The sequence below is a fragment of the Bidens hawaiensis genome, unplaced genomic scaffold, assembly GCF_021521415.1.
Source record: "Bidens hawaiensis isolate Kalapana, Puna unplaced genomic scaffold, B.hawaiensis_p1.1 tig00010387_1, whole genome shotgun sequence".
Taxonomy (NCBI): Eukaryota; Viridiplantae; Streptophyta; class Magnoliopsida; order Asterales; family Asteraceae; genus Bidens; species Bidens hawaiensis.
Genome location: NW_027491790.1, coordinates 494878 through 518383, shown reverse-complemented (window position 1 = coordinate 518383; position 23506 = coordinate 494878). Strand labels below are relative to the sequence as shown.

The 23506-nt window shown below is 36.4% G+C and overlaps 2 protein-coding genes and 1 pseudogene across 3 annotated transcripts; all 3 read left to right on the top strand.

The window, feature by feature from the left end:
• The first annotated feature begins 2915 nt into the window (after positions 1-2915).
• On the top strand, positions 2916-7997 carry LOC143535122 (uncharacterized). Its single transcript, XM_077029457.1, has 3 exons — positions 2916-4375; positions 5247-5686; positions 5789-7997. The coding sequence occupies exons 1-3, from the start codon at positions 3677-3679 to the stop codon at positions 6969-6971; spliced, it is 2322 nt and encodes a 773-aa protein (XP_076885572.1). The 5' UTR covers positions 2916-3676; the 3' UTR covers positions 6972-7997.
• A 1235-nt stretch (positions 7998-9232) lies between these two features.
• Positions 9233-12502, top strand: LOC143535120 (synaptotagmin-2-like; annotated as a pseudogene). Its single transcript, XR_013135659.1, has 7 exons — positions 9233-10070; positions 10432-10673; positions 10766-10784; positions 10878-11083; positions 11173-11282; positions 11503-11601; positions 11684-12502. The product of XR_013135659.1 is annotated as a synaptotagmin-2-like (transcript).
• Positions 12503-16216: 3714 nt separating this feature from the next.
• Positions 16217-23008, top strand: LOC143535140 (ADP-ribosylation factor GTPase-activating protein AGD4-like). Its single transcript, XM_077029484.1, has 18 exons — positions 16217-16345; positions 17421-17497; positions 17578-17678; positions 17786-17856; positions 17943-18005; positions 18259-18303; positions 18444-18509; positions 18607-18654; positions 18756-18851; positions 18946-19191; positions 19260-19391; positions 19476-19694; positions 20149-20232; positions 20343-20615; positions 20698-20813; positions 20907-20991; positions 21875-22311; positions 22811-23008. Exons 1-18 carry the CDS (start codon positions 16217-16219, stop codon positions 22923-22925), a joined length of 2403 nt encoding a protein of 800 aa, XP_076885599.1. The 3' UTR covers positions 22926-23008.
• The last annotated feature ends 498 nt before the right edge of the window (positions 23009-23506 follow it).

Sequence of the window (23506 nt, the reverse complement as noted above, 5' to 3'; positions counted from 1 at the left end):
TGCTCGTTTATGAGCCATTCTTTGGGGTCATTGGTTTCATCTTCTGGACCCATTGGTCCTTTTTGTTTCGCGCCGGAAAGATTTTGTAACGTAAGATCGTCTGGAGGAGTTTCAGTCTGGCCATGAGGAGTTGTGATGAAGGGACGGTTACTGGTGGCGCGCGTAGAATCACGCGGCACCCTCAGAAACTGTTGTCCCTCATTAACATCTTCACGTTCAATATCCTCCAGAACTTGATCAACGTTACGAACGCCAGAAACCATGGTGAAAATTTTGTTTTTTGTTTAGAGATCTGATGAGATCTTGTTGCCTTTGTAACAGTGGATGGCGCCAATGAAGAAACGTGGATCGACTCACTGGTAGACGATCTACTTTCCTCGGGTGTGATTATGCTATTTCACCGATGGTTCTCTAGATCTGGGTTCTTCCACCTACAAAATGAACAGCACCGTAAACTTACCCCTCAGAAAGGGACAGAGGGGTCCTCTTTGGGGTAACCCTCCGGTGTGAGAATAAGTATTTGTGGGAGAAGATAATGATATGATAGTAAGGAATTTGGAGTGTATTGCTTAATAGCTGAATACTCTGTAATTGGATATGATTGGATGTGACTGTATGTTATGATCTTCCACTCCTTGTGGAGTTGATGTTGTATTTATAGTGCTAGGGATTCCAATGATTGGGCTCAGACCTAATCAGGGCCTTGCTGGCCTCCTCCAATTGCTCTGCGCCACGTGTCCTTGGGGACACCTGGTGCTTTTTCATTGGTTATAATCACGTGGTAGCACATGAGTTATGCTGAGTTGTCCACCTTTCATTGGCAGTTGTCAACATCAGCATATTCTTATTCCTTAAAAAGATACCTTCTGAAAGGTTGTCTGACGTGCACAATCAAGGTTGCCCTAATCCTGATTTGGATAAGGACGAGGTTGATTATGTGCCTGTGTGATACGCGCCTATCCTGAGGATGCGCGAGGTCTTCTCTTTATTCTCACGCGCAGATGTTTCATGCGCAGATGTGATATGCGCCACGCGCATATGTGATATGCGTGAGCATATGTGATGCGTGAGCATATGTGATGCCTGAGCATCTGTGGTGCCTGAGCATATGATGCCTGAGCATGTGATGCTTGAGCATATGTGATGCCTGAGCATCTGTGGTGCCTGAGCATATGATGCCTGAGCATGTGATGCATGAGCATATGTGATATGCGTGAGCATATGTGATATGCGCCATGCGCGTAGGTTTTGGCTTTGTGCCTTCATAATGTCTTGATTTCAAGCCTCTTGTCCATATCTTGTGGGTTGACCCGCCTCGCTCGGTGTTGAGGCGGGTACATACCTCTTTAACTTTAAACCAAACCAACCCGTTTCCACTTGCATCCTCAGCCCACAAATCTTTCACCACTTGATCTATACCACCCAATAACAACCACGAATAATAAAATTTGAATATGTTCAAGATTGGTTTGCGAACATTTATCAAATGAGATTTTATGTTTGTGTTTGTTCATTAAGGAAATAAATGCGTTCACGAACATAAACACCCACAAATAAAATCGGCATAGCCTTGAGATTAAGACCAATGTATTCGTCAATGTGAATAATGAAAGCCTGCAAACAAATCGAACGAACACGAACAAGGACATGTTCATGTTTGTTCATTTAACTTCAAATGAACACGAACACTTAACCAAACAAATATTTATGTTCATGTTCGTTTATTTTAAAAATGAACATTTGTGTTCGTTTATGTTCGTTTGTTTAAACTCTAAACGAACATAACTGAACAAATATAAACGAACACAAATGAATGTATATGAACATATATAAATGAACACAAACAAACATAATTGAACACATATTAACAAATATAAAACGTTTAAGTAGACTCATCCAAATAAAATTTAATTATTTTTTATTAATACATAAACAAACGCTCATGAACACTAGGGGTGTTTACGGTATGGTTTTGACGGTTTTAGGTCAAAGCGGACCCAAACCGTTAGTAACGGTTTTTTAACATCGTAAACCAAAATCGTACTGTTGAAAACTAAAACCGAACCAAACCAAACCGTTACTAACAGTTCGGTTTGGTTTCACGGTTTGATTTTGCTAGGCCTTTACGGAAAACGCATTAAATATCAACCGTTTTGAAACAATCAACCGATAAATAAATTAACGTTTAGACACGAAACTTAGTGTTAATCCAAGTTATTGTTAGTTCCATCTAGTTTTGTTAGTTTCTGTTATATTTTAAAAGTTCTACACTTCTACACAACATCTAAGACTATATAAAATGTTTTAAAACTAAAATGTTTATTTAAGTAATTTTGAACTAAAATACAGCTTTCTCTTTATCCTATTTCAATGTCTATTAGAGTTCATTTAGTTTAATCTAGAGTATTAAGGTTTATGTTAACCCCTGCTTTGTGGTACTATCTCAGTCTAAGGCTTTAGGAGCCTATCTTTAGTTTTGAATTAGACAATTAACTTGTAGACGTATTTCCTATTCCTAATTTATTACTCATAACATAAGAAATATATTAAAAACAAAAATATATTGTTAGACTTTACTATCCGGTCCGGTTTTGGTACAAACCAAAAACCAAAACGTTCGATACGGTTTGAAAACTTTGAAACCGACCGAAATTCAAAGAAGAAAATCAACCGCGAAACCAAACCAAAGACCGGTTTGAACGGTTTCACGATTTAAAATCGAACTATGAACACCCCTAATGAACATAAATTAACAAACATAACATGTGTTCATGTTTGTTTGTTTGTTTAATTAAAATGAACACAAATTTTTGTCGATGTTCATTCGTTTATTAAATTAACGAACTTTCCGTCAAACAATATTTTGTAGCGTCCTCTCTATCCAACCAACTAACCACACCCAAAATGGACACCACTCCGGCACCGGCGCCGTTAAAACCCCTAACACCACAGGAATGTAGATCCTAATCGACGACTATCAGTACGGCGGATCCCGCAGTGACCGTTGGATCACTTTAAACTACACCGGTCAACCTTTACTCGATCTCATTCTCACCTCCATCCTCCGTAAAGACCTCTCAGTCAACCTCAAACTCCTAATAATAATATTCCTTGAAGAACACGTCACCACCACCACCGAACAAACCCTAATTCGCATCCTCGATACCCTCCGCCACGTCATCAATTCCCCAAACGACACCGTTTCGTTCAGTTACTCACTTAAAGAACAGTTAGTTGTTTCCGTTACTTCTGTTTTCATATTAGTTTGTATCGATGATAATAATAATAATACGAGTAGTTTGACTTTTGTAAGTCAACTTGAGGGTTTGGTTGAGGTATTGTTGATGTTGATTAACCGACCGAACCACGGGGTGGACCGGCAGTTACGCGGTGTGGCGTGCGAGTGTTTGCGAGAGCTGGAAAAGGAGTGCCCCGGGTTGTTGTCGGAAACGGTTGGGAATTTATGGGAGTTGTGTCAGAGTGAGAAGAGTCACGTGGCGCAAAGTTACGTGTTGATGTTGGCGAATGTGGTGCACGGGATAGTGGTTACGAAGGTGAATGTTTCGGTTGGTAGTAATTCAGTTCCATTGGTGCCGTTTAACGTGCCACAGTTTTTGATTGAGGGGAGTGTGGGGAGGAAGGGTTTGGGTTAGGGGTTAAGGAGTTGAGGAGAGTGATGTCGTTTTTGCTTGAGTGGCCGCAGTATTTGACGCCGTTCGGGTTGTTTGAGTTTATTTCGGTTGTGATGCCGGTGGCGGTGGCGTTGGAGTTGCAGGCGAGTTTGTTGAAGGTGCAGTTTTCGGGGTTGCTTTATACGAGTGATATGTTGCTTTGTCATGCGTATTTAGGGATTTATTCACAGTTTCCGGAGGCGTTTAGTGGACATGAAGATGAGGTTATCAAACGCTTGTCGTTGGCTTCGAGAGAGACGCAGAATGCTTTAGTTTTTAGATTGCTTGCGCTTCACTGGTTGTTAGGTTTCATGGGGCTGGTGGTGTCGAAGAGGAAGGTAAATAAAGAGAAAATCTATGGAACTGCGCTACGGTTTTACCCGACTGTGTTTGATCCGCTTGCTTTGAAAGCATTGAAGCTTGATTTAATTGTGTATTGCTCGATTTTACTTGATAAGTCTAGTGTGGCGGATGCAAATGGTGAAGCGGTTTCAAATGTAGGCGGTTATGAAGGGTCTGTTGTGAAGCTGTTTGAAGATGGTCTTGAGTCTGTATCTGGTTTCAAATGGTTGCCACCGTGGAGTACTGAAACGTCTGTTGCTTTTCGCACTTTTCATAAACTTTTGATTGGTGAATCTTCTCATTCTGATAATGGTTCTTCCACTAGAGGTCTTGTGGAGTCTACAATATTTCATGCTACAGAGGTACAATGTAAGACCTTTCATAGCTATGTTTCCCTTTTTATTAGGTAATAATGTAATATATATGTAAATCGACTATTGTACAATGTAAGATCTTTCGTTGCCACATTCTTCCACTTTTTATACTGAAGGAAAGTACTCTTGTAAGTTAGAAAGCCTAGGATTAGTACTGCTCTTAAATTATTAGCAACTCCGTATGTTGATAATTTAATAATATTAAGTACCATCTTTTTATTGTACATTGCCAGATAGTTAAATTTGAATAAAGTATATTGGACGATGAACTTAAACAAAGCAGCAAAGTAATAAAATAGACAAATGATGTTTACCAACCCCCTGGTTGTGCTAGACTACTGGTGTATGCTTCACTAATTGATCTCATTAGTTACATCTTTTGACAACCTTCTTGTTATATATGCGCGCACGCATACACACACACACTACCGATCAGTGCATGCAAAGGCCATGCTGATCAAACCACCTGTCATCTGAATGTTTGCAAGAGGACTAAACATTGAACTAATACAAAATAGATGAAGGATTATATATATCTAGTTTGTTTCTGTATTGATGTTTGTAATGCATATTGATTAATTTACCCTTTTGATCTGGATTTATTTATAAACAATGCAAAGCTGGTTCCACCAGTTATAAAACTCTGTTGCGATTTGCGACCAGTTCTATATTGTTTATGAGGAAATTTACTTCAAAAACATTTAATCTGCTTTTGATATAAATATCTGAAAAGTGGTCATATGAATTATTAAAGAGGCAGCTTGTGGTGTTTTCAAGTCATTTCATATTATATGGATTATGGAAGATTATATGTATTGGTATTGTATTCTTATTATGCATTTATCTTTCATTATGCCAGAGGATGCTAGTGACTATGACATTAGAGTCTCAGGGATTAATTCCTGTTATGGCTGGTTTCATTAACCGCTTGCTAAAGTGTCACAATCACCACTTTTTAGGAGAGCAACTGCTTCAGACATTCGACAATCACTTGCTTCCAAAAGTCAAAGTTGACTATCGACTGGGCTTTTACTTCCCACTTTTCGGAAAAATTGCTGAAAATGAAATGGTTCCGCCAGGTGGACTGCTAAATCTACTTGGTAAATACATGAGTATTCTAATCGAAAAACACGGGCTTGATTCAGGATTAAGATCATGGTCTCAGGGAAGTAAGGTTCTCGTTTTGTGTCGAACGTTATTGATGCACCACCAGAGTTCTAAAATCTTCCTTGGACTATCTCGTCTCCTTGCATTCACTTGCCTTCATTTTCCAGATCTTGAGGTCAGCGACAATGCAAGGTACCCAAATCTTTAAAATAATCAACGTGATAGTTAATATTACACAAACATTATTATTTATCCATCGTTTTCCAAAACTGATTTGAATTTTCATTTTTGCAGAATATACTTGCGAATGCTGCTTTGTGTACCAGGAAAGAAGCTCATACACTTACTTAGCGCTGAGGATCAGCTTCCATCTTCTCACTCCACCCCGTTCTTCACTGTTCAATCTCATAGGGTTTCTTATGATTCTAAAAAATCAAAAAATATTTCATCCTATTTCCACCTTGAACGAGTTATACCATTATTGGTCAAACAATCATGGTCCTTGTCTTTGACTTCCTTAAACATTAATGGTGAAAAGCCATATTATATGGAAGTTATCACAGACAATAACACCCCATCGTGGCAACCGGAAACACCTGATAACAGTACCGAAAGCCCGATCATCCCTGCACTTGAAGGACCCAATCAACCCCTGTGTGTAACCGATTCTAAATGTTCAGAAATTGTTGAAGTATTGAGGAAACATTTTTCATTGATTCCTGACTTTAGATACATGCCGGGCATCAAAATTGGAATACCGTGTACCTTGAGGTTTGAATCTGAACCGTTCAATCGGGTATGGGGAAGTAATGGATCTGCTGAGGTGGATGCTCTTCATCTTGCATTGCATGCTACTGTGCTCAAGTTTTCTTCTTCAGCACCATTCGGGTCAATTAAACCGTACCGCATACCGTTTCTTCTTGGGGGACCCACCAAATACGACATACCTTCTGGGCAAAGTCAAACTGATTCACTAGATATTGTTCCTGTAAGCAATGGTATTGTAGAAGAAAAGGAAGAAGAAAACTTTAGTGCCCGTGTATTGATTAAACTACAACCGAGAGAACCGACACCGGGACTTGTTGATGTGTCCATAGAAGCAAATGCAGAAAATGGTCAGATCATAAGTGGTCACCTCCAGAGTATTACTGTAGGCACCGAGGACATGTTTCTTAAAGCCTTAGTTCCAGACGGCATTCATGATGATGAAGTACCTAGATATTATGTAAGTTTGTTTAATGCTTTATGGGAAGCGTGTAGTAGTTCATCCAGCACTGCAAGAGAGACATTTCTTTTAAAAGGAGGTAAAGGATTTACAGCTGTCAACGGAACACGATCCGTCAAGTTTCTAGAAGTTTCAGCAACTTCTTTGATTCAGGCGGTTGTGAAGAATTTATCGGCTTTTGTTGTCAATGTAATTGGTGAAGAGCTTGTTAATATTGTTAAGGATGGAGGGATCATAAGTGATGCTACTTAGAACGATGATGTTGATGATGCTTCTGGTTCTGGTCTTGATGTTGTTGCTGTTGATTCGAGTTCGATTGAGGGCCCGCTTTATCTTAAGTATGATGAAGAAGATGATGAAAATGGGAGTAATCTTAATATTAATAAAAGAAACATGGGTCGGTTTCATATTTTGATATTTCTTCCTCCAACGTCTCATCTTCTTTTCCAAATGGAAGTTGGGGTTAACTCAACCCTAGTTAGGATCCGAACAGATCATTGGCCGTGCCTTGCTTATGTTGATGACTATTTGGAAGCTTTGTTTCTTGATTAGAGGTACCTTTTTTAGTATTTACAAGATGAGCAAGTTGGGTATTGGGTCAAAACAGGCGCGGGATGGGTACGAAAGCTTTTGTTGGTAGGATTTAAAGCTTGATAAGCATGTGGAAAAACGCTATCGTTACAGATTGTTGTTTTGTTTTGCAAATAGAGTCTTCTTTGGGGCTTTTGCATGAGACTTGTAAGTTTTGACAAACTTTGAACTTTAAGTACAGCCATTTTTTTTTCTTGTTGCATATTGTTGTCATTACCTGTTGTTATTGATGAGACTTGAGATTGGTTTTAAGTAATAGCTAAAGTAGGCTGAAAATGACAATTGAAACTTAAAGTTATTGCTTCCAGACTGGTGATCTTTATGGTTAAAGCGAAATTGTCCTACCGAACAATGTGTAAATTTGTGCATATCACTTTCGGAGTGTTGAAGTTGATTGAACTTACTTACCTATGGACTTTACGTATCTAGAAATTATGCTTGATACTAAACTTTCCATGCCAAACTTTCCAGGTTTAGATTCAAGAGAAACAACTTTTTGGTTTGTAACAAATTTTCTTGTACAAATTAAGGCATATTTCATTATTGTATTCTGCTTTTGCTCACGCCCCTTTTGAGGGCATCCATAATAGTAATGTTCCGTTACGTCTTTGTCATGTTGACAAAAAAAGCCTCACTAATCACTTTCACTAAAGTTTTGAAAGTGTGTAATGGTTTTACATGAAAAATAATTAATTTTTTATATAGAAAATGTGATGTTTGAACATCAGATTGCTGCATGGAATAGAACAAATAGACACACTCACAAGACGCACCCACACTCGTCTGCTTCACCCCTTTGCCCAAAAGCGCCCCGGGGAGCAATGTGCCGGGTGTTTTCCTGTTGAGTTGACTAGAGGTTTTTGCCATTACAAATAGCCCGAGCTTCGTTTGATTACATATGTGCTACCCTTTGTAGACCGCTTTTATTTATGGTACGACAATGTTGACACTACATATTTAGCGTGCCCTTCCAAGTATTTAATCAGCGTACATAACACTTTGCAATTGAACTGCGTTTTTACCATGTGTTTATCAATACTCGATGGGTTGATTCAATAGTATTTAGTTCAAGCCACATGTTGCCATGAACATCCAAATAACAACGTTTTTCCAAGTATAGTTGTGATAAATTTCAAAATTCCCGGTCATTTAACTATAACATCCGGGACCTCCTACCACAAATATTATCCATTTTGTTCACGGAAAACTCACAAATTTGTTTTTAGTTGTCTAATTGGAGATAGGGCTGAGCACGGTTTGATTCGGTTCGGTTATTAGGCGAACCCAAACCCAAACCGAAATAATCGGTTATTTGAATATACAAACCGTTCGGTTTTAGGTTATCCGGTTATTTTCGGTTTCGGTTCGGTTATATTCGGGTTTAATTTCAACTCTGTGCAGACATTGCAAAAAGTATATTTTTAAAAATGAAACTTCATATTTTAAGCTTGTATAATAAAAACGTGTTGGTTATTTAAGAGACGAGACAGTTTTCTATAAACTAATAATCCATCACGTTTATGACCGATGTCAAATTCGCCTAGAGATTACATTATTTACACTGAGAGAGCCTCAAACCAAACAATCTATCAATCTATCATCATCATCATCATAAAGTATATACCAGAGAATAAAGAAAGAAAAAACATTCAAGAACTGTTGTCATCTTTGAATAGTTAAAATACGGTAACCACTAGTTTTTCCCATAAAAAAATAAAATAAGAAAAATATTATTTTAATACGTGTGGGTAACAGTAACATGATCCTCCTGAATCCCAATTCGTGATGACGATTCATCGCCAACTTACTGTAATATTATTATTATTCACAGTCCACCAATCTCTTCAATTTCTCAAGAAAATTAATTTTAATTTCCACAGTACACCTTTTATCTGCTCCGAAAATTATCCAGGTTTTGTTTTTATCAATCTTTCTTCAATACCCACATCAAATTACTAATTTTTATTCAATTACATCATCTGGGTAGTTCAATTAGGGCTCATTTAACGTATGCATATTATCCCAATCTCCATATGTGTCAATTACTGGACACATATTAATGATTATTCGATCACCATCGTCTGCCACGTGTAAATTCTCACAGATTCTGTACCTATCATCATCCAATTGCCCATGTAATAAAAACCCCCAATTTAGTACAATTAGGGTTTGTAGAAGAAGATTTGCCCTAATTTGGGCCTGTGTGGGTCCCAATAATGTAAGAAAACAAAATTCAACCAAAGTGGTGGAAACTGATTATTCATTGTCTGAATCTTTGAATAAATTTAATAACTTTATCGAAGACCCGATTGTCGATAAGCTCAGGACTCAGCTCGGAGTGATACACCCGATCCCCTCGCCTCCGATAAACCGAAACATTGTCGGGTTGTTTGTGTTTTTCTTTTTTGTTGGAGTTGTGTTTGATAAGTTGTGGACGTCGAGGAAAAGGGATAAGTCGAGAAATGACGGGGCGCCCGGGACGTGGCCGCAAGTTCCCACGAGTTTTTCGTTGTTTCTTGAGAAGGATTTGCAGAGGAAGGAGTCGGTTGAGTGGGTTAATATGGTGTTAGGGAAGTTGTGGAAGGTTTATCGGGGTGGGCTCGAGAATTGGGTTATTGGGTTGCTGCAGCCGGTTATTGATAACTTGCAGAAACCGGATTATGTTGAGAGAGTTGAGATTTAGCAGTTCTCGTTGGGAAACGAGCCGCTTTCGGTTAGGAATGTTGAACGTAGAACTTCTCGTCGCGTTAATGATTTACAGTATGTTTTTTTCTCATTATGTTAATATTTTTTTTTCATTAATATAGCGCTTTGTTAATGTTTAACATTAAAACTTAACATCTAGATCATATTATGAACTTAGAATTTTGGTAAAATGACTAAATTGCCCTTGTGTGCATTCACATGCCCGAACTCAAAAAGACAATTTTAACGGTAGTTAGTGGAAAAGATAAAACGTGCAATCGTTTTAAAACATAACGGACAATTCCTTTTATTTTCTTAGTTAATGGACGAAAAGTGTAATTTATGAAAAGTGTAATTTACTATGAAGAAAAACTATTTCTTTTATTATTTTGATATTAGACTAATCTATTTGACATCTTTTGATGTTATTATGAAGGTACCAAATAGGACTCCGATACACTGGTGGTGCGCGTATGCTTCTAATGTTGTCACTAAAATTTGGCATCATTCCAATTAGGGTGCCGGTGGGCGTTAGAGATTTTGACATTGATGGAGAACTTTGGGTTAAACTGCGGTTAATTTCAACCGAGCCGTATGTGGGAGCGGTTTCATGGGCTTTTGTGTCACTTCCAAAAATAAAATTTGAATTGTCACCGTTTCGCTTTTTTAACTTGATGGGTATGTCTTTTATTTATGCCTTTAATATTTGTAGATTATATAAATAATTATTATAACATGTTTCTTGAATGCATGTATTAATGGAACATCAGCCATTCCTGTTCTCTCCATGTAAGTAATGTTTCTTGTTCTAATTTCTATATAAATATTTTGTAACTTAGTTATTTATTACAGTTTTTAATTAAATGTTGCATGAAATTTAAGGTTTTTGACGAAACTTTTGACGGAGGATTTACCACGGTTATTTGTTCGACCAAAGAAGATCGTATTAGACTTTCAAAAGGGAAAATTGGTCGGTCCGGTCAGAAATGATTTCAAGACGGGAGAAATGCAAGAAGGAAACAAAGATTTTGTCGGTGAATTATCGGTCACTCTTGTTGATGCCCGCAAGCTCTCTTACGCGTTCTTTGGTGTGTATCGTGCCTTAGAACATTCAAAGTTAATTATTTAAATCTCCAAAATATTTCATTATTTAAAAATTTGCCTCGTTTTTATTTAGCAAAAACGGATCCGTATGTGATATTAAGACTCGGAGATCAAGTAATACGAAGCAAAAAGAACAGTCAGACGACAGTTATCGGGCCTCCCAGTGAGCCAATATGGAATCAGGTGAGGTCTTGAATTTTAATCTGTAATTTTTTAAATGGTTGAAAATTTAATAACCGATAGGCTGTAAACAAACCGAACGCTCAGTGAACAGTTCATGAACCGTTCGACGTGAAGTTTGTTTATATGCTTATATAATAAACGAACAAACATGAACAAAAAAAAATTGTTCATTTATGTGTGTGAACGTTCGTTCATTTACGTTCGTTTATGTTTCTTTCAGGATTTTTACATGTTGGTTACAAACCCTAGAAAACAGAAATTGTCGATTCAAGTGAAAGATAATCTTGGATTCGCATATACAACTATCGGCACAGGGGAGGTAAGTCGATAACTTTAAGCTTCAACAAAAAAAGAAGTATAATTAAAAATTTTAAAATACACTAAGATAATTTTTTTTCCAGGTTGATTTACTGTCATTGAAAGACACGGTGCCAACCGACAAAATTGTAGCGCTACGAGGCGGTTAGGGATTATTTAGAAAACGAAACGCGGGAGAGATACTTCTTCGGCTCACGTATAAAGCGTATGTTGAAGATGAAGAAGATGAAAAAACAGACACGGTTACTACAGATACTGATCTATCGGACGATGAGCTATCTTATGACTTGGAACAAGCTGCTGTTACGTACGGGGAGCGTGTAAATGATTTCTCAAGTGGGACCAACAAAGAAGCTTTCATGGATGTTTTAGCAGCTTTACTTGTTAGTGAAGAGTTTCAAGGCATTGTTGCTTCCGAAACAAGTAACGTTAAATATTCTAATTCTAACGATGTTAAGAACTCAGAGTCAACGGAGACGTCGCTTGGTAGTGCCACGTCAGCGCCCGACATGTCAACTTCCGAGAGTGGTATTTCTAGAGGTATTGGAGTATATTGCAAGATTTAGTCAACTTTTATTATTTTTGGTTGACCAAGTGTTTATTTGTTTGCAGGGCAAGTGTTGTTTTGGCTTGCTGTGATTACGAGTATATCTATACTTATCACGTTTGATGTTGGTGTCTCGAGTATTTTCAATCCCTGATGCGGTGCGACGGGTATTGTTATTTAGTCACCTCGTCAGGAAGAGGATGTTAGTCTGGCGGCTTGAATTTTATGTAATATCTTGAGAGCGTAAAGCGTGTATTTTTGCATTATTTGTGTTGTGTTACTTTTCTTATACATATGTGGTATTTGGTAGAGAAGTAATGCGAAAATGAAAGCATGACAGAAACTATCTTTGTTCTTTGTTTGTGTATGCATATCTTGAGGTGGACATAATTAGATTAGGCTGTTTTAAAGGAAAATTCTCAAAATAACCCAAACTAAGAGAGAGAAAAAAAAATGATCTAAAATAAATCAAAATTCTCAAAATAACCCATGGAATTTATACTGGGGTGACACATTGGTAGTATAACCGACGAGATTTTCCAACCAATGAAAACTTGACACTTGTAAAGTTTCAGACGATATTTTTAAAAATCTTGGGGTTTTCGTCCACATTTCTACTTTAAATCATTTGGTAAAAAACAGTCTCTCCAGACGTTTTTTTATTTTTTTATCTGGTCCGTTCAAATCAATTTTTTCTTGAAAAAAGAGTTTTTTGAATTTCGTCTTCCAAGACGCATTTTAAATGAATTTCGTCTTCCAAGTTCATATTTTCATGGTTCTTGTTTGGTAAGTTATGTTTTATGTTGAATATCAACAGTTGATTTCAAGATGTCGTTAACGATCGATATTGGTGGTAATAGATTAGGTTTTAACTAGTGGTGTGGCCAGGTCCGCACTTCATAACATCAACAAATTATAGTTTTAAAGTAATGATAAAGACTCAACACTATAGATGATATATATATATATATATATATATATATATATAACTATAGTAACCTTTGCATATAACATTGGAGACCAATTGATATAAATAAAACAGCAACGTGTCTGTATTTTAGAGGATCAAGATTACTTAACCAACATGGTTCACAGTATAGGATCTAATCCTGAGGTGTTAAACTTCACATATGATGTTAGCACTAGTGCATCTCAACAAGTTCCTGAAGTGATCAAGGAACAAGATCGATTGCTACCCATCGTGAATGTAGGGCGTATCATGAAGCAAATCCTCCCACCAAATGCAAAGATCTCGAAAGAAGCTAAAGAAACTATGCAAGAATGTGTGTCCGAGTTCATCAGCTTTGTGACAGGAGAAGCTTCGGATCATTGTCGAAAAGAAAAAAGAAAAACGGTAAATGGAGGTGATGTTTGTTGGGCGATGTCCAGTCTCGGGTTTCAAGAAAAATATAATTTGAACGGACCAGATAAGAAACATAAAAAAACCGTCTGGAGAGACTATTTTTTTCAAAATGATTTAAATATCAGATTTGGACGAAAACCCCCATATTTTCAAAAATATGGTCGGAAATGTCAGAAACTTTACAAGTGGCAAATTTTCATTGGTTGGAAAATCTCGTCGGTTATACTACCAATGTCACCCCAATACAAATTCCATGGGTTATTTTGGGAATTTGGATTCATTTTGTATCATTTTTTTTTTCTCTCTCTTGTTTTGAGTCATTTTAAGAAATTTTCCCTGCTTTAATGGACCAAACGACAGAAATTATAAGAAATATAACATGCTTTTGGTTAAAGACTGGCTATGATTATTGAAACATTTATAAAGAATAAAAAGGCATGGTTTTAGAAACATTCACACTAACTACCAAACTATTTATAAAACTTCTAAATTTGCGTACATGTCAAACATGGTTTTATTTATATTTTAAATTTAATTATTTTATTTTATTATTTTATTTTTTTAACCAAAATTCATATCATTTTAAAAACATAGATATTACATCAACATAGCAGGTAGGCGGGCAACAAGCTGCGCCGCCACCCCTTTCTGAATTGCAAACTCTAACCTGTTAAAGACATACCCCTGCCCCTTTGGAGTCGACACATTGCTATACACAACCCGTTGGACCCTGGTTAGGAAACGAATAGCTTCCGGTGCCAAGGAGCCAAAGGTATCAAAAGCCAGAGGGACAAAAACATGTTGGTTCTCTTCGCAGGCTTTAGCATGTTTCTCCACCTTCTTCGTTTCAGCCATTTTCATTGTTTGCCCAGCTACAAACCCATTATCCCTCAAACCAGCTAAAGGAGATACCCCTGTGAGGTCAACACAAGCGTGTTTTCCCCCAGCCCAACCAAAGACGAGCAAATCTGCCGGTCGTAGAGTGGATCTCCCTTCCGTTGGGTCTGTAAGGAAGTTTACGGGGGCTTCCTTTTTAGCTGATATCCCAGCTCGACTTAAGATGTCCCAAAGAACGTCCCGCACCCAATCATGTCGGTATTTGAACCCAGGCATCTCCTTGCAATGAACCGCATGCTCTCCGAATTTATCCAGGCAAGCCTTACGACAGATCGGACATGTTTCGTCTTCTGGGTACATTGGGACCATCAAACGGTACTTAAGAATGGCCCTATACTCGACCGCAGACATGCTTTGGCCCAAGCCATCAATCGGGATAACGGTCAGAAAATCTTGGGCATGAGGACCTTGTAAGCATTCAATAACCGCCTTCTGTCGGGGGGACAATCCAAAAACTTCTCTCAGGCTCTGAGCGATTTTGCCAAAAAGGGCATTCGCCAAAGTTTTTTGAGGCTTTGGTGGGGCGGTGTCCTTATTAGAGAAACCGTCAATGTCAAAGTCTGGGAGAGCGCCATTTAGGTGTTCCAGGGCCTGCACGTAGTCTGAGTCCAGGTCGACAACTCCGCTATTCTTTAAAATGTGATTCTGTAGCTTCCAAGACTGAGCCCTCGACGCTACAAACGCGTAAACCCCAACATCATGAGCCGAAAGAAGGCCTAAACCCCCCAAACGCATCGGTAAAGATGCAAGTTGCCACCGAAGATCACCAAAGAACGGGCCTCCACCTACAACTATGTCTTCGATGGCTTCTCGAAGCCCCTTATCAAAACAGGATACCGCATCATCCATCATATGGGGGTGGCATGTTCGTAACCCAAAAAGCAACTTAGCAACCCCCATGCAAGACCTAAGCAGGAGGAGTTCGATCTGGGGATCCCTAAGGCAATGTAAGAGTTTCATATGATCAACTGCACGAGATGCTCTCCGCCTCGCCAATTCCTTAAAATTCGGGTTACTACAAAGTTCATATTTTATTTTAATATATAAAATTCGGGTTACTACAGCACGATTAAAACAAGCTTTTGTAACTATTAGCAACAAAGTTCAGTTTTAATTTAAAGACCTTACCAAAAGATTACAAAATGGCCGGAAAAAGTTGTCTACTTTTCATACATGGCTTTATAAACATTGACATTAAACATAAAATAGACGTCCGTCTGATCAACTAAACTAATAAGATGTGTTGAAAATGAATATCAAACAATAAATATAAGATAATACTACTAAAATTTGATGACAATTAACCCACATTTGTTTCATGGAGTCGAATGGTCACGACTGGGAATATATTTTAAATATAACTTTGACATATCTATTTTTTAATTCGTATTTTATGAGCTTTTGACATAATTGAACCCCGAGCTCTTGCATCCTCTTTTTTTATTCTTAGATTATATAAATTTTAAGTATTAATCTTGTATAACTATATTTCTGAAATTAGTTTAATCTAATGGTTATATAATTAAATTAAATAAAATTTAATTTTATTACAAATTTGTTAAGTCTTAAAATTTTTATGTTTTCATAAAGATATATCACCAAAAAAATAGTTTAGTTTAATGATTTACCCTAACAAATTTTAACCTTTCACCTCAAGATCTCCAAAACCAAGATTAAACATGCAAAAAGGGGAAATATTACCATCAAACATGCCATTAATTATCAACCCTAATTTCATAAAAAATAATTTGTTGTTTTTCTGATTTTGATATTTATTTACTAATAATAATTACCTGTAAAACATTAAAAATGACCATCCTTGTTGAAGAACAACGCAAAGGAATAAAATATTCTGATTTCCCAGATTTAGCCAAGTTTCTTCCTCCTTCAAGAACAGAATTAAACAACCTAGATGATTCTCCCATGCTCCAAAAACAGGTAACACTTTTTTTTTCTTTTTTCTTTTTTTTTTTTCTTTTTTTACGTGTATTACTCGGGTTGAATATATGTGACACAATGTGAAAATAAACAAAACTGTTATAATTACCCAACTTATTATAAAAATAATTACGCAATTTATATGATAAGTAGACATGCGTCACCCAAGTTACTTATATATTAGTGAAAAATTCATCATAACCATGGATCATTGACCAAGACCAAAACCAAAAATAAGCACTGACATGAAAATGGGTTTCACAAATATTAAGGACTTCATTAGGTGACACATGGGTGAAACGTCTAGGCTTCAGGAGCTTTATTTGGTAGCCGGACCTACAAACGGACCACTTACTTGCTGACACGTGGCATATTTTAAGAGGAAACGTCTATGCAGATGTCTTCTAAGGAGATACGTCTAGAGAAGCTCCAAAAATGTACGGAAGCGTCTAAAAATGTACGGAAACATTCTAAAAATGCACTAGAGCGTCTAAAAATCGCATGGAAGCGTCTAAATTTGTACACTAGTGTCTAAAAATCGTACAGAAGCTTCTAAAAGTCTTATTGAAACGACTAAATTTCTACAGAACGTCTAAAAATCATACTGTAGTGCCTAAATTCGTACGGAAGTGTCTAAAAATGAAAGGAAACGTCTATCTACGTATGAAAATGTCTATAAAAGTTTGCTGAAGAAAACGTCTAGGGGTTAGACGTTTTTTTCTGATCCTAGACGCCATGTTTAGACGTTTAAGAGAAAACGTCTAGGGACCAAACATATTCCCTTAGAAGACGCATGCGTAGACGTTTCCTCGGTTATATGTCACGTGTCATTAAATAAGTGGTCCGTTTGTAGGTCCAGCTATTAGACAAAGCCCCTAAAGCCTAGACATGTCACCCATGTGTCAACTTCTGAAGTCCTTAGTTTTCGTGAAGCCCCTAAGTATCAGAGACTTCCCATGTTTATTCTGTTTACTGGCCCATGGTTATTTTAGTGATTTTCCTTATTTTAAATTATATTTTCTTATATTTATATGCTGGCTGCTTTGTTGTCTCATATGTTGCCATTTATGGACAGGTGCGTTATATTGAACAGAACACAGACGAGTTAAAAATGCGGTGTGAGAAACTACACAAAGGTAGCAAAAAATATAGGTAAGTTATGAGCCAATACATCTTGGTTTAAATATTTTGATATAACTTAAGGTTTGATGCATTAATATTATTGACAACAGGGATGGTCTTGGAGAAGCATGCAATATAGATTTTGTATTTGCAGATGCATTAGAGGCATTTGGTGGCGGTCAAGATGACCCTGTCAGTTCATCTATTGGAGGTTACTTATAACTGTTTTATTACAACTGATTATTTTAACCTGATTATTCAGTTTCACTTTCAAAATGCATATGAAAAGTTACTTATTTTTTGTTTGTATCTTGAAAGGTCCAATGATGTCAAAGTTTGTTAGTGCTTTTCGCGAGATTGAATCGTTTAAGGAGCTTCTTCGTACCCAAGTAAGTGAACAAATTGTGTTTTAAAGATAATAATCACATATTTAAGTCTCTTGAATTTAAATAGTAACATTGTTTTATAATTGCAGGTTGAACATGTGCTTGTTGATGGTTTGAATCAGTTTTTGTCTGATGATCTTCAAGCCACAAAGGTGATCATTTTAACTGATCTTAATTTTTATTTTATGTGCTATAAATTTTAAAGGCTAATATCCTTAACGATCACTGTAAATTTAGTTGTTAATAAATAATTCAATGTCGCATCTTTTCGTTAATTTTAGTTGCATGCGTAGAATTATCAAAGGCACAGAAGGTTATTTTTATCAAGAAAAACTAGTTTTGTACTTTTATTATCACTTAAGATAATTATCATAGTTCCTATTATAATCATTTATCCAATATCAGGACGCACGTAAACGATTGGACAAAGCTACATATGCATATGACCAGGTATATCCGCTTTGATTCTATGTAAATCTTGTGTATACAGAAAATAATAACTTATTTTGTTTCAGTTTGATTCTATGTAAATCTTGTGTATACAGAAAATTTCTACTTTTTATTAGCTAACAAAAAAGATACTACTGCAGGCTCGTGAAAAGGTTGCATCTTTGAAAAAGAGTACACGGGATGAAGTTGTTACTGATATGGAAGAGGTATAAATGTATAATATAAATATATAATAATATTTCATGTTGTGCATCTTGCTGTATAAAATACATGTGATGCAGTTTATTTATACCCTTTTTGTAGGCCTTACAAAACGCAAAATCTGCATTTGAAACGAGCCGTTTCGATCTAGTATGTCTAATTAATATGCACTCCCTTCTATATATTTGTTCTAAATAGTAAATACTATTCATAATTTAAGATTTTCTCCTTGGTGTTTTTAAGGATTGCAGTTACATTCTCTTATGAATATAGAATCGAAAAAGAAGTACACGTTTTTGGAATCTATGAGTGCGATAATGGATGCTCATTTGCGATACTTTAAACTGGTGCGTTTCCTTTGTAAATTGTAATATTATGAATCTTTTTTCTTGTATAGTATGTGTTGACTTTGTACTATCCACTTTGACTTTGACTTTCCAGGGCTATGATTTGTTGAGTCAAATGGAACCGTTCTTTCATCAGGTATTGACGTATGCGCAACAATCTAGAGAGCAGGCGACTCTCGAACAAGATAAACTTGAAAAAAGAATTCAAGAATTTTGGACACAACCAGAAATTAAAGAAGCATTGCCTACTAATTCAGGACATGTTAATAATGCTAATGGTGTTGGAATGGGCTCTGATAAAAATATAGATGCAATAATGCAGTCCACTACAAAAGGAGCAGTAAGCGCAAAATCTTGATTATCGGATTATTTAAAGTCACATAATTAAAACATATATTTTTTGTTCAGGTACAAACCATCAAGCAAGGCTATCTTCTAAAACGATCTTCAAGTTTACGAGCCGACTGGAAAAGACGGTTCTTTATACTTGATAGCCGTGGGAACTTATATTATCACAGGGTTTTGCCTAACAAACCTGTGGTAGGTTTAGTTGCAGTTTTATTTTATGACATATAATTTTTTTTTAGTTTTTTATAATTGTGATCGTGTTAAATATTGTTTAAGGGTTCGCAATCGACGAATTCGCTTACGTCTACCGAACAACATAGTCGTGTGTTTGGGAGGTTTAGAGCAAGGCACAACAGGGCAGCATCACATGATGATGAAACCTCAGAATGTCATACTGTCGATCTTCGTACTTCAACAATTAAAGTTGATGCTGAGGATTCAGATTTGCGTTTGTGTTTCAGGATTATTTCACCCGTTAAGACTTACACATTGCAGGTGAGAATGGTGTCATATGCATTACTTCAAACAGGCCGTATGATATTGGCGAAAATGCATATATCATATATGGACCCGTGTAAGGCATCATACGAGCTGTTATATGGGCTCGTATTACTTTAATGAAACTGACTGATGTGACAGTGGTGTGTTATGTTAGAAGTCATACGGGCCGTATGCTGTAAAAGTTTGCTTTATATGGCCCGTATGATGCGATAACCAATAGGTCTGTGGTCTGCAAAAGTCATACGGGAAGTATAACCTCATATGGCCCGTATGATGTGGCAGGCATGTCGGTATGAAGATTTGGGGTGGTTTATGTAATATGTATAACATCACCTTTAAATAGTTAACATAAAGCGTATATATCTAAATATTAATTTATAAAGGGTATCTTTTTACGATAATAAAATTACCTATTTACCCTTTAATGCATATTCTTTTGTTTATGCAGGCTGAAAATGAAGGTGATAGGATTGACTGGATGAACAAAACCACAGGAGTGATTTCCTCTCTTCTGAACAACCACCTTAAACAAGTAAAAATCATTAAATAAAAAATATAACCCGAACCAGTTCGTTTAAGTAAACGGATTATATTAAGCACAACTTGTCTTCTTAAGTTCTTATACTAGTGTATATATTGCAGACACCTTTTAACAGAAATAGTTTGGGAAGTGCACTTGAAGCACTTGGTGAAGATTTTTCATATTCACAAGCTGACAACACGGGATTTATCCATGATGACATGGTTATTAATCAAGAAGATTCTGTTTCTAGCATTCTTCAAGAGATTCCTGGAAATGATTCGTGTGCAGAATGCGGTGCACCGGACCCTGATTGGGCGTCTCTTAATTTAGGCATATTAATGTGCATTGAATGCTCCGGGGTCCACCGAAATCTCGGCGTTCACATATCAAAGGTACCCTTATATAATAAGACATGCATTCTTTATATCTAGCTAATGTGATTTTGTTTTAAGTTTTAACTTTTAATTATTGTAGGTTCGATCAATTAATCTTGATGTTAAGGTTTGGGAACCGACTGTGATGGATTTGTTTAGGAATTTAGGGAATTCATATTGCAATTCCGTATGGGAAGGTTTACTTCAAAAGAATAGGTGAGTATAAGCTACATTTTAAAAAGGAATGCGGTGTTATGAAGCTAAATGGCCGATTATCTCACTAAACTGTTTGAAATAAATTATGTATAGTAAGGACGGGCCAAATGCTTTAGATGTTACCAAGCCGAGTCCTGGAGATGCAAATCAACATAGGGAGAAGTATATTATTGCGAAGGTATATTTAAGTATGCAATTTTGAGGTCAAATGGGTTGGTCAAGTAACGGGTCAAAATGGTTAAATTTAAGTATGAGTCAAAGCAGGTCGAAATGGTTAAATAAGAACGAGTCGTAATGGGTCAAAATGGTTAAATTTAAGTATAAGTCAAAACAGGTCAAAATGGTTAAACTGTTAAAGTTTAGTATGAGTTAGGATGGGTCAAAATGGTTAATTTAAGTATGTGCGGAAACGGGTCAAAATGGTTAAATTAAGTACGAGTTAAAATGAGTCAAAATGGTTAAATTTAAGTATGAGTCAAAACAGGTCAAAATGGTTAAAGTTTAGTATGAGTTAGGATGGGTCAAAATGGTTAATTTAAGTATGTGCGGACACGGGTCAAAATGGTTAAATTTAAGTACGAGTCAAAACGGGTCAAATTGGGTTAAAGTTAAGCATGAGTCAGGATGGGTCAAAATGGTTAATTTTAAGTACGAGTCAGAACGGGTCAAAATGGTTAAATTTAAGTATGAGTCGTAACGGGATAATGTTGAATTTATGTATGAGGCAAACACGTCAAAATGGTTAAATTTAAGTACGAGTTAAAACAGTGGGTCAAAATAGCTATAGCTAAGTATGAGTCAGCCGTTCTGATAAATAAATAAAAGGTTTAAGTATGAGTCGAGATGGGTCAAAATGGTTAAATTGAAGTATGAGGTAAAACAGGTCAAAATGGTTAAATATAACACTAAGTATGAGGCAAAACAGGTCAAATGGTTAAATTTAAGTATGAGTAAAAACAGGTCAAATGGTTAAATGTAAGTGCGAGTCAAAACAGGTCAAATGGTTAAATGTAAGTGCGAGTCAAAATGGGTCAAAATGGTTAAACTTTGTTTCAATCCAGTATGTGGAGAAACGGTTAATCTCTCAAGATCAAACCACCAATGACGCCACCAAAATCTGGAAAGCAACCGAAAGTAACAATATACGAGAGGTATACCGCCTAATTGTCACATCAAACACAAACATCATCAACTCGACATACGACGAGGTTTCTGGAGCTGATTTATCTCATAACATTCAAGAACACGATTCATCCAAAGGCTCTGAAAAGCCCAGCCCGTTAACCTGCAAAAACATGAAGGATTCCACCAAACCAGAAAGCTGTCTGCAAGGCTGCACGTTACTGCATTTAGCATGCGACTTGGGTTACAAGGTGATGCTTGAACTGTTGTTACAGTTTGGTGCTGATGTGAACATGTCGGATTATCATGGCCGGACCCCACTTCATCATTGTATATTTTCTGGAAATAACAAACTCGCTAAGTATATGATCAGAAGGTAGTTACAGTTGGTTAAAAATGATATTTAGAGCATGTTCGAGATTGAGTTTCAAAACAACTTATTGACTTATTGGCTTTTTCAAAAAGCTATTTTTGAATTTGAAAAGCCAGGATTTGTGGATTTTAGAAAACAGTTTTTTAACCGTTTCAAAAGGCTAAATAAGAAAGACTTTTGTGATTGCCATACACCTTTTTAACTTATTGCTTTAAAAAAAACAATAAGCCAATAAGTTGTTTTCAAACTCAATCCCAACCATGCTTATTGTTTAAAAAAAGCATTAAGTTAAAAAGGTGTATGGCAATCACGAAAATCTTTCTTATTTAGCTTTTTGAAATGGTAAAAAAACTGTTTTCTAAAAGCCACAAATCCTGGCTTTTCAAATTCAAAATAGCTTTTGAAAAAGCCAATGAGTCAATAAGTTGTCTTGAAACTCAATCCCAAACATGCTCTTTTCAATGTGGTTTTAACTTGTAAGATTCTTGTTGTCTGGTTTCAGAGGGGCGGTTGCGTCGATAAAAGATGGTGGTGGGCGGGGTGCGTTAGAACGCGCTATGGAGATGGGAGCGATTACTGATGATGAGTTATTGATCTTGCTTTCTGATTGCAAGTAACAGGAGGAAATGCCGAAGTGGGCCCACCATATTTTTGATCTTTTTATTGTATTTGGTATACTTGATGTCTGTTATGGTTATGTTAGTTAGAGTTTGATCCTGTATATTTGATTAGTGCATGAAGCGATCGATGCTTTTATGTTATACGCTCGCTTACTAATAATATGGATGGTGTTTCCGTCTTATATCGACTAGCACTGATATTAGTTATGCTTGAACTTATTGTAGTACAAGTATATCAAAGTGACCCATGAGAATTCTAGTTCAGGTTTTATATTTATATAAAATTTAGATGTGAATGAATTATTGTTATTATTATTATTATCACACACACACACATATATATATATATATATATATGTATATATATATGTTTAAGTTCATGAGGAAAATCAATTTTTTGCGAGAAATGCGAGAATTGGATCCAGCCAATAGAAAATTTCCTATTGTTTTTTCTTTTATTTAAATGGAGAGGTGGGATGGTAAAATCCCATAACTTTTTTATATGGAAAGTTTTATTTTTGTTGCTGGAATTTTTTTATTTGTTTATTTAAGTATTTTATACCAACCTAGATAATCGT

Excerpts from the sequence above, each read along its gene's own strand:
- LOC143535122 (XM_077029457.1), top strand. The coding sequence starts at position 3,677 with ATGTCGTTTTTGCTTGAGTGGCCGCAGTATTTGACGCCGTTCGGGTTG. Across the intron at positions 4,376-5,246 it reads CAATATTTCATGCTACAGAG|AGGATGCTAGTGACTATGAC; the intron begins GTACAATGTAAG and ends TCATTATGCCAG. Across the intron at positions 5,687-5,788 it reads GAGGTCAGCGACAATGCAAG|AATATACTTGCGAATGCTGC; the intron begins GTACCCAAATCT and ends TCATTTTTGCAG.
- LOC143535140 (XM_077029484.1), top strand. The coding sequence starts at position 16,217 with ATGACCATCCTTGTTGAAGAACAACGCAAAGGAATAAAATATTCTGAT. Across the intron at positions 17,498-17,577 it reads AAAGGTAGCAAAAAATATAG|GGATGGTCTTGGAGAAGCAT; the intron begins GTAAGTTATGAG and ends TATTGACAACAG. Across the intron at positions 19,192-19,259 it reads AGTCCACTACAAAAGGAGCA|GTACAAACCATCAAGCAAGG; the intron begins GTAAGCGCAAAA and ends TTTTTTGTTCAG.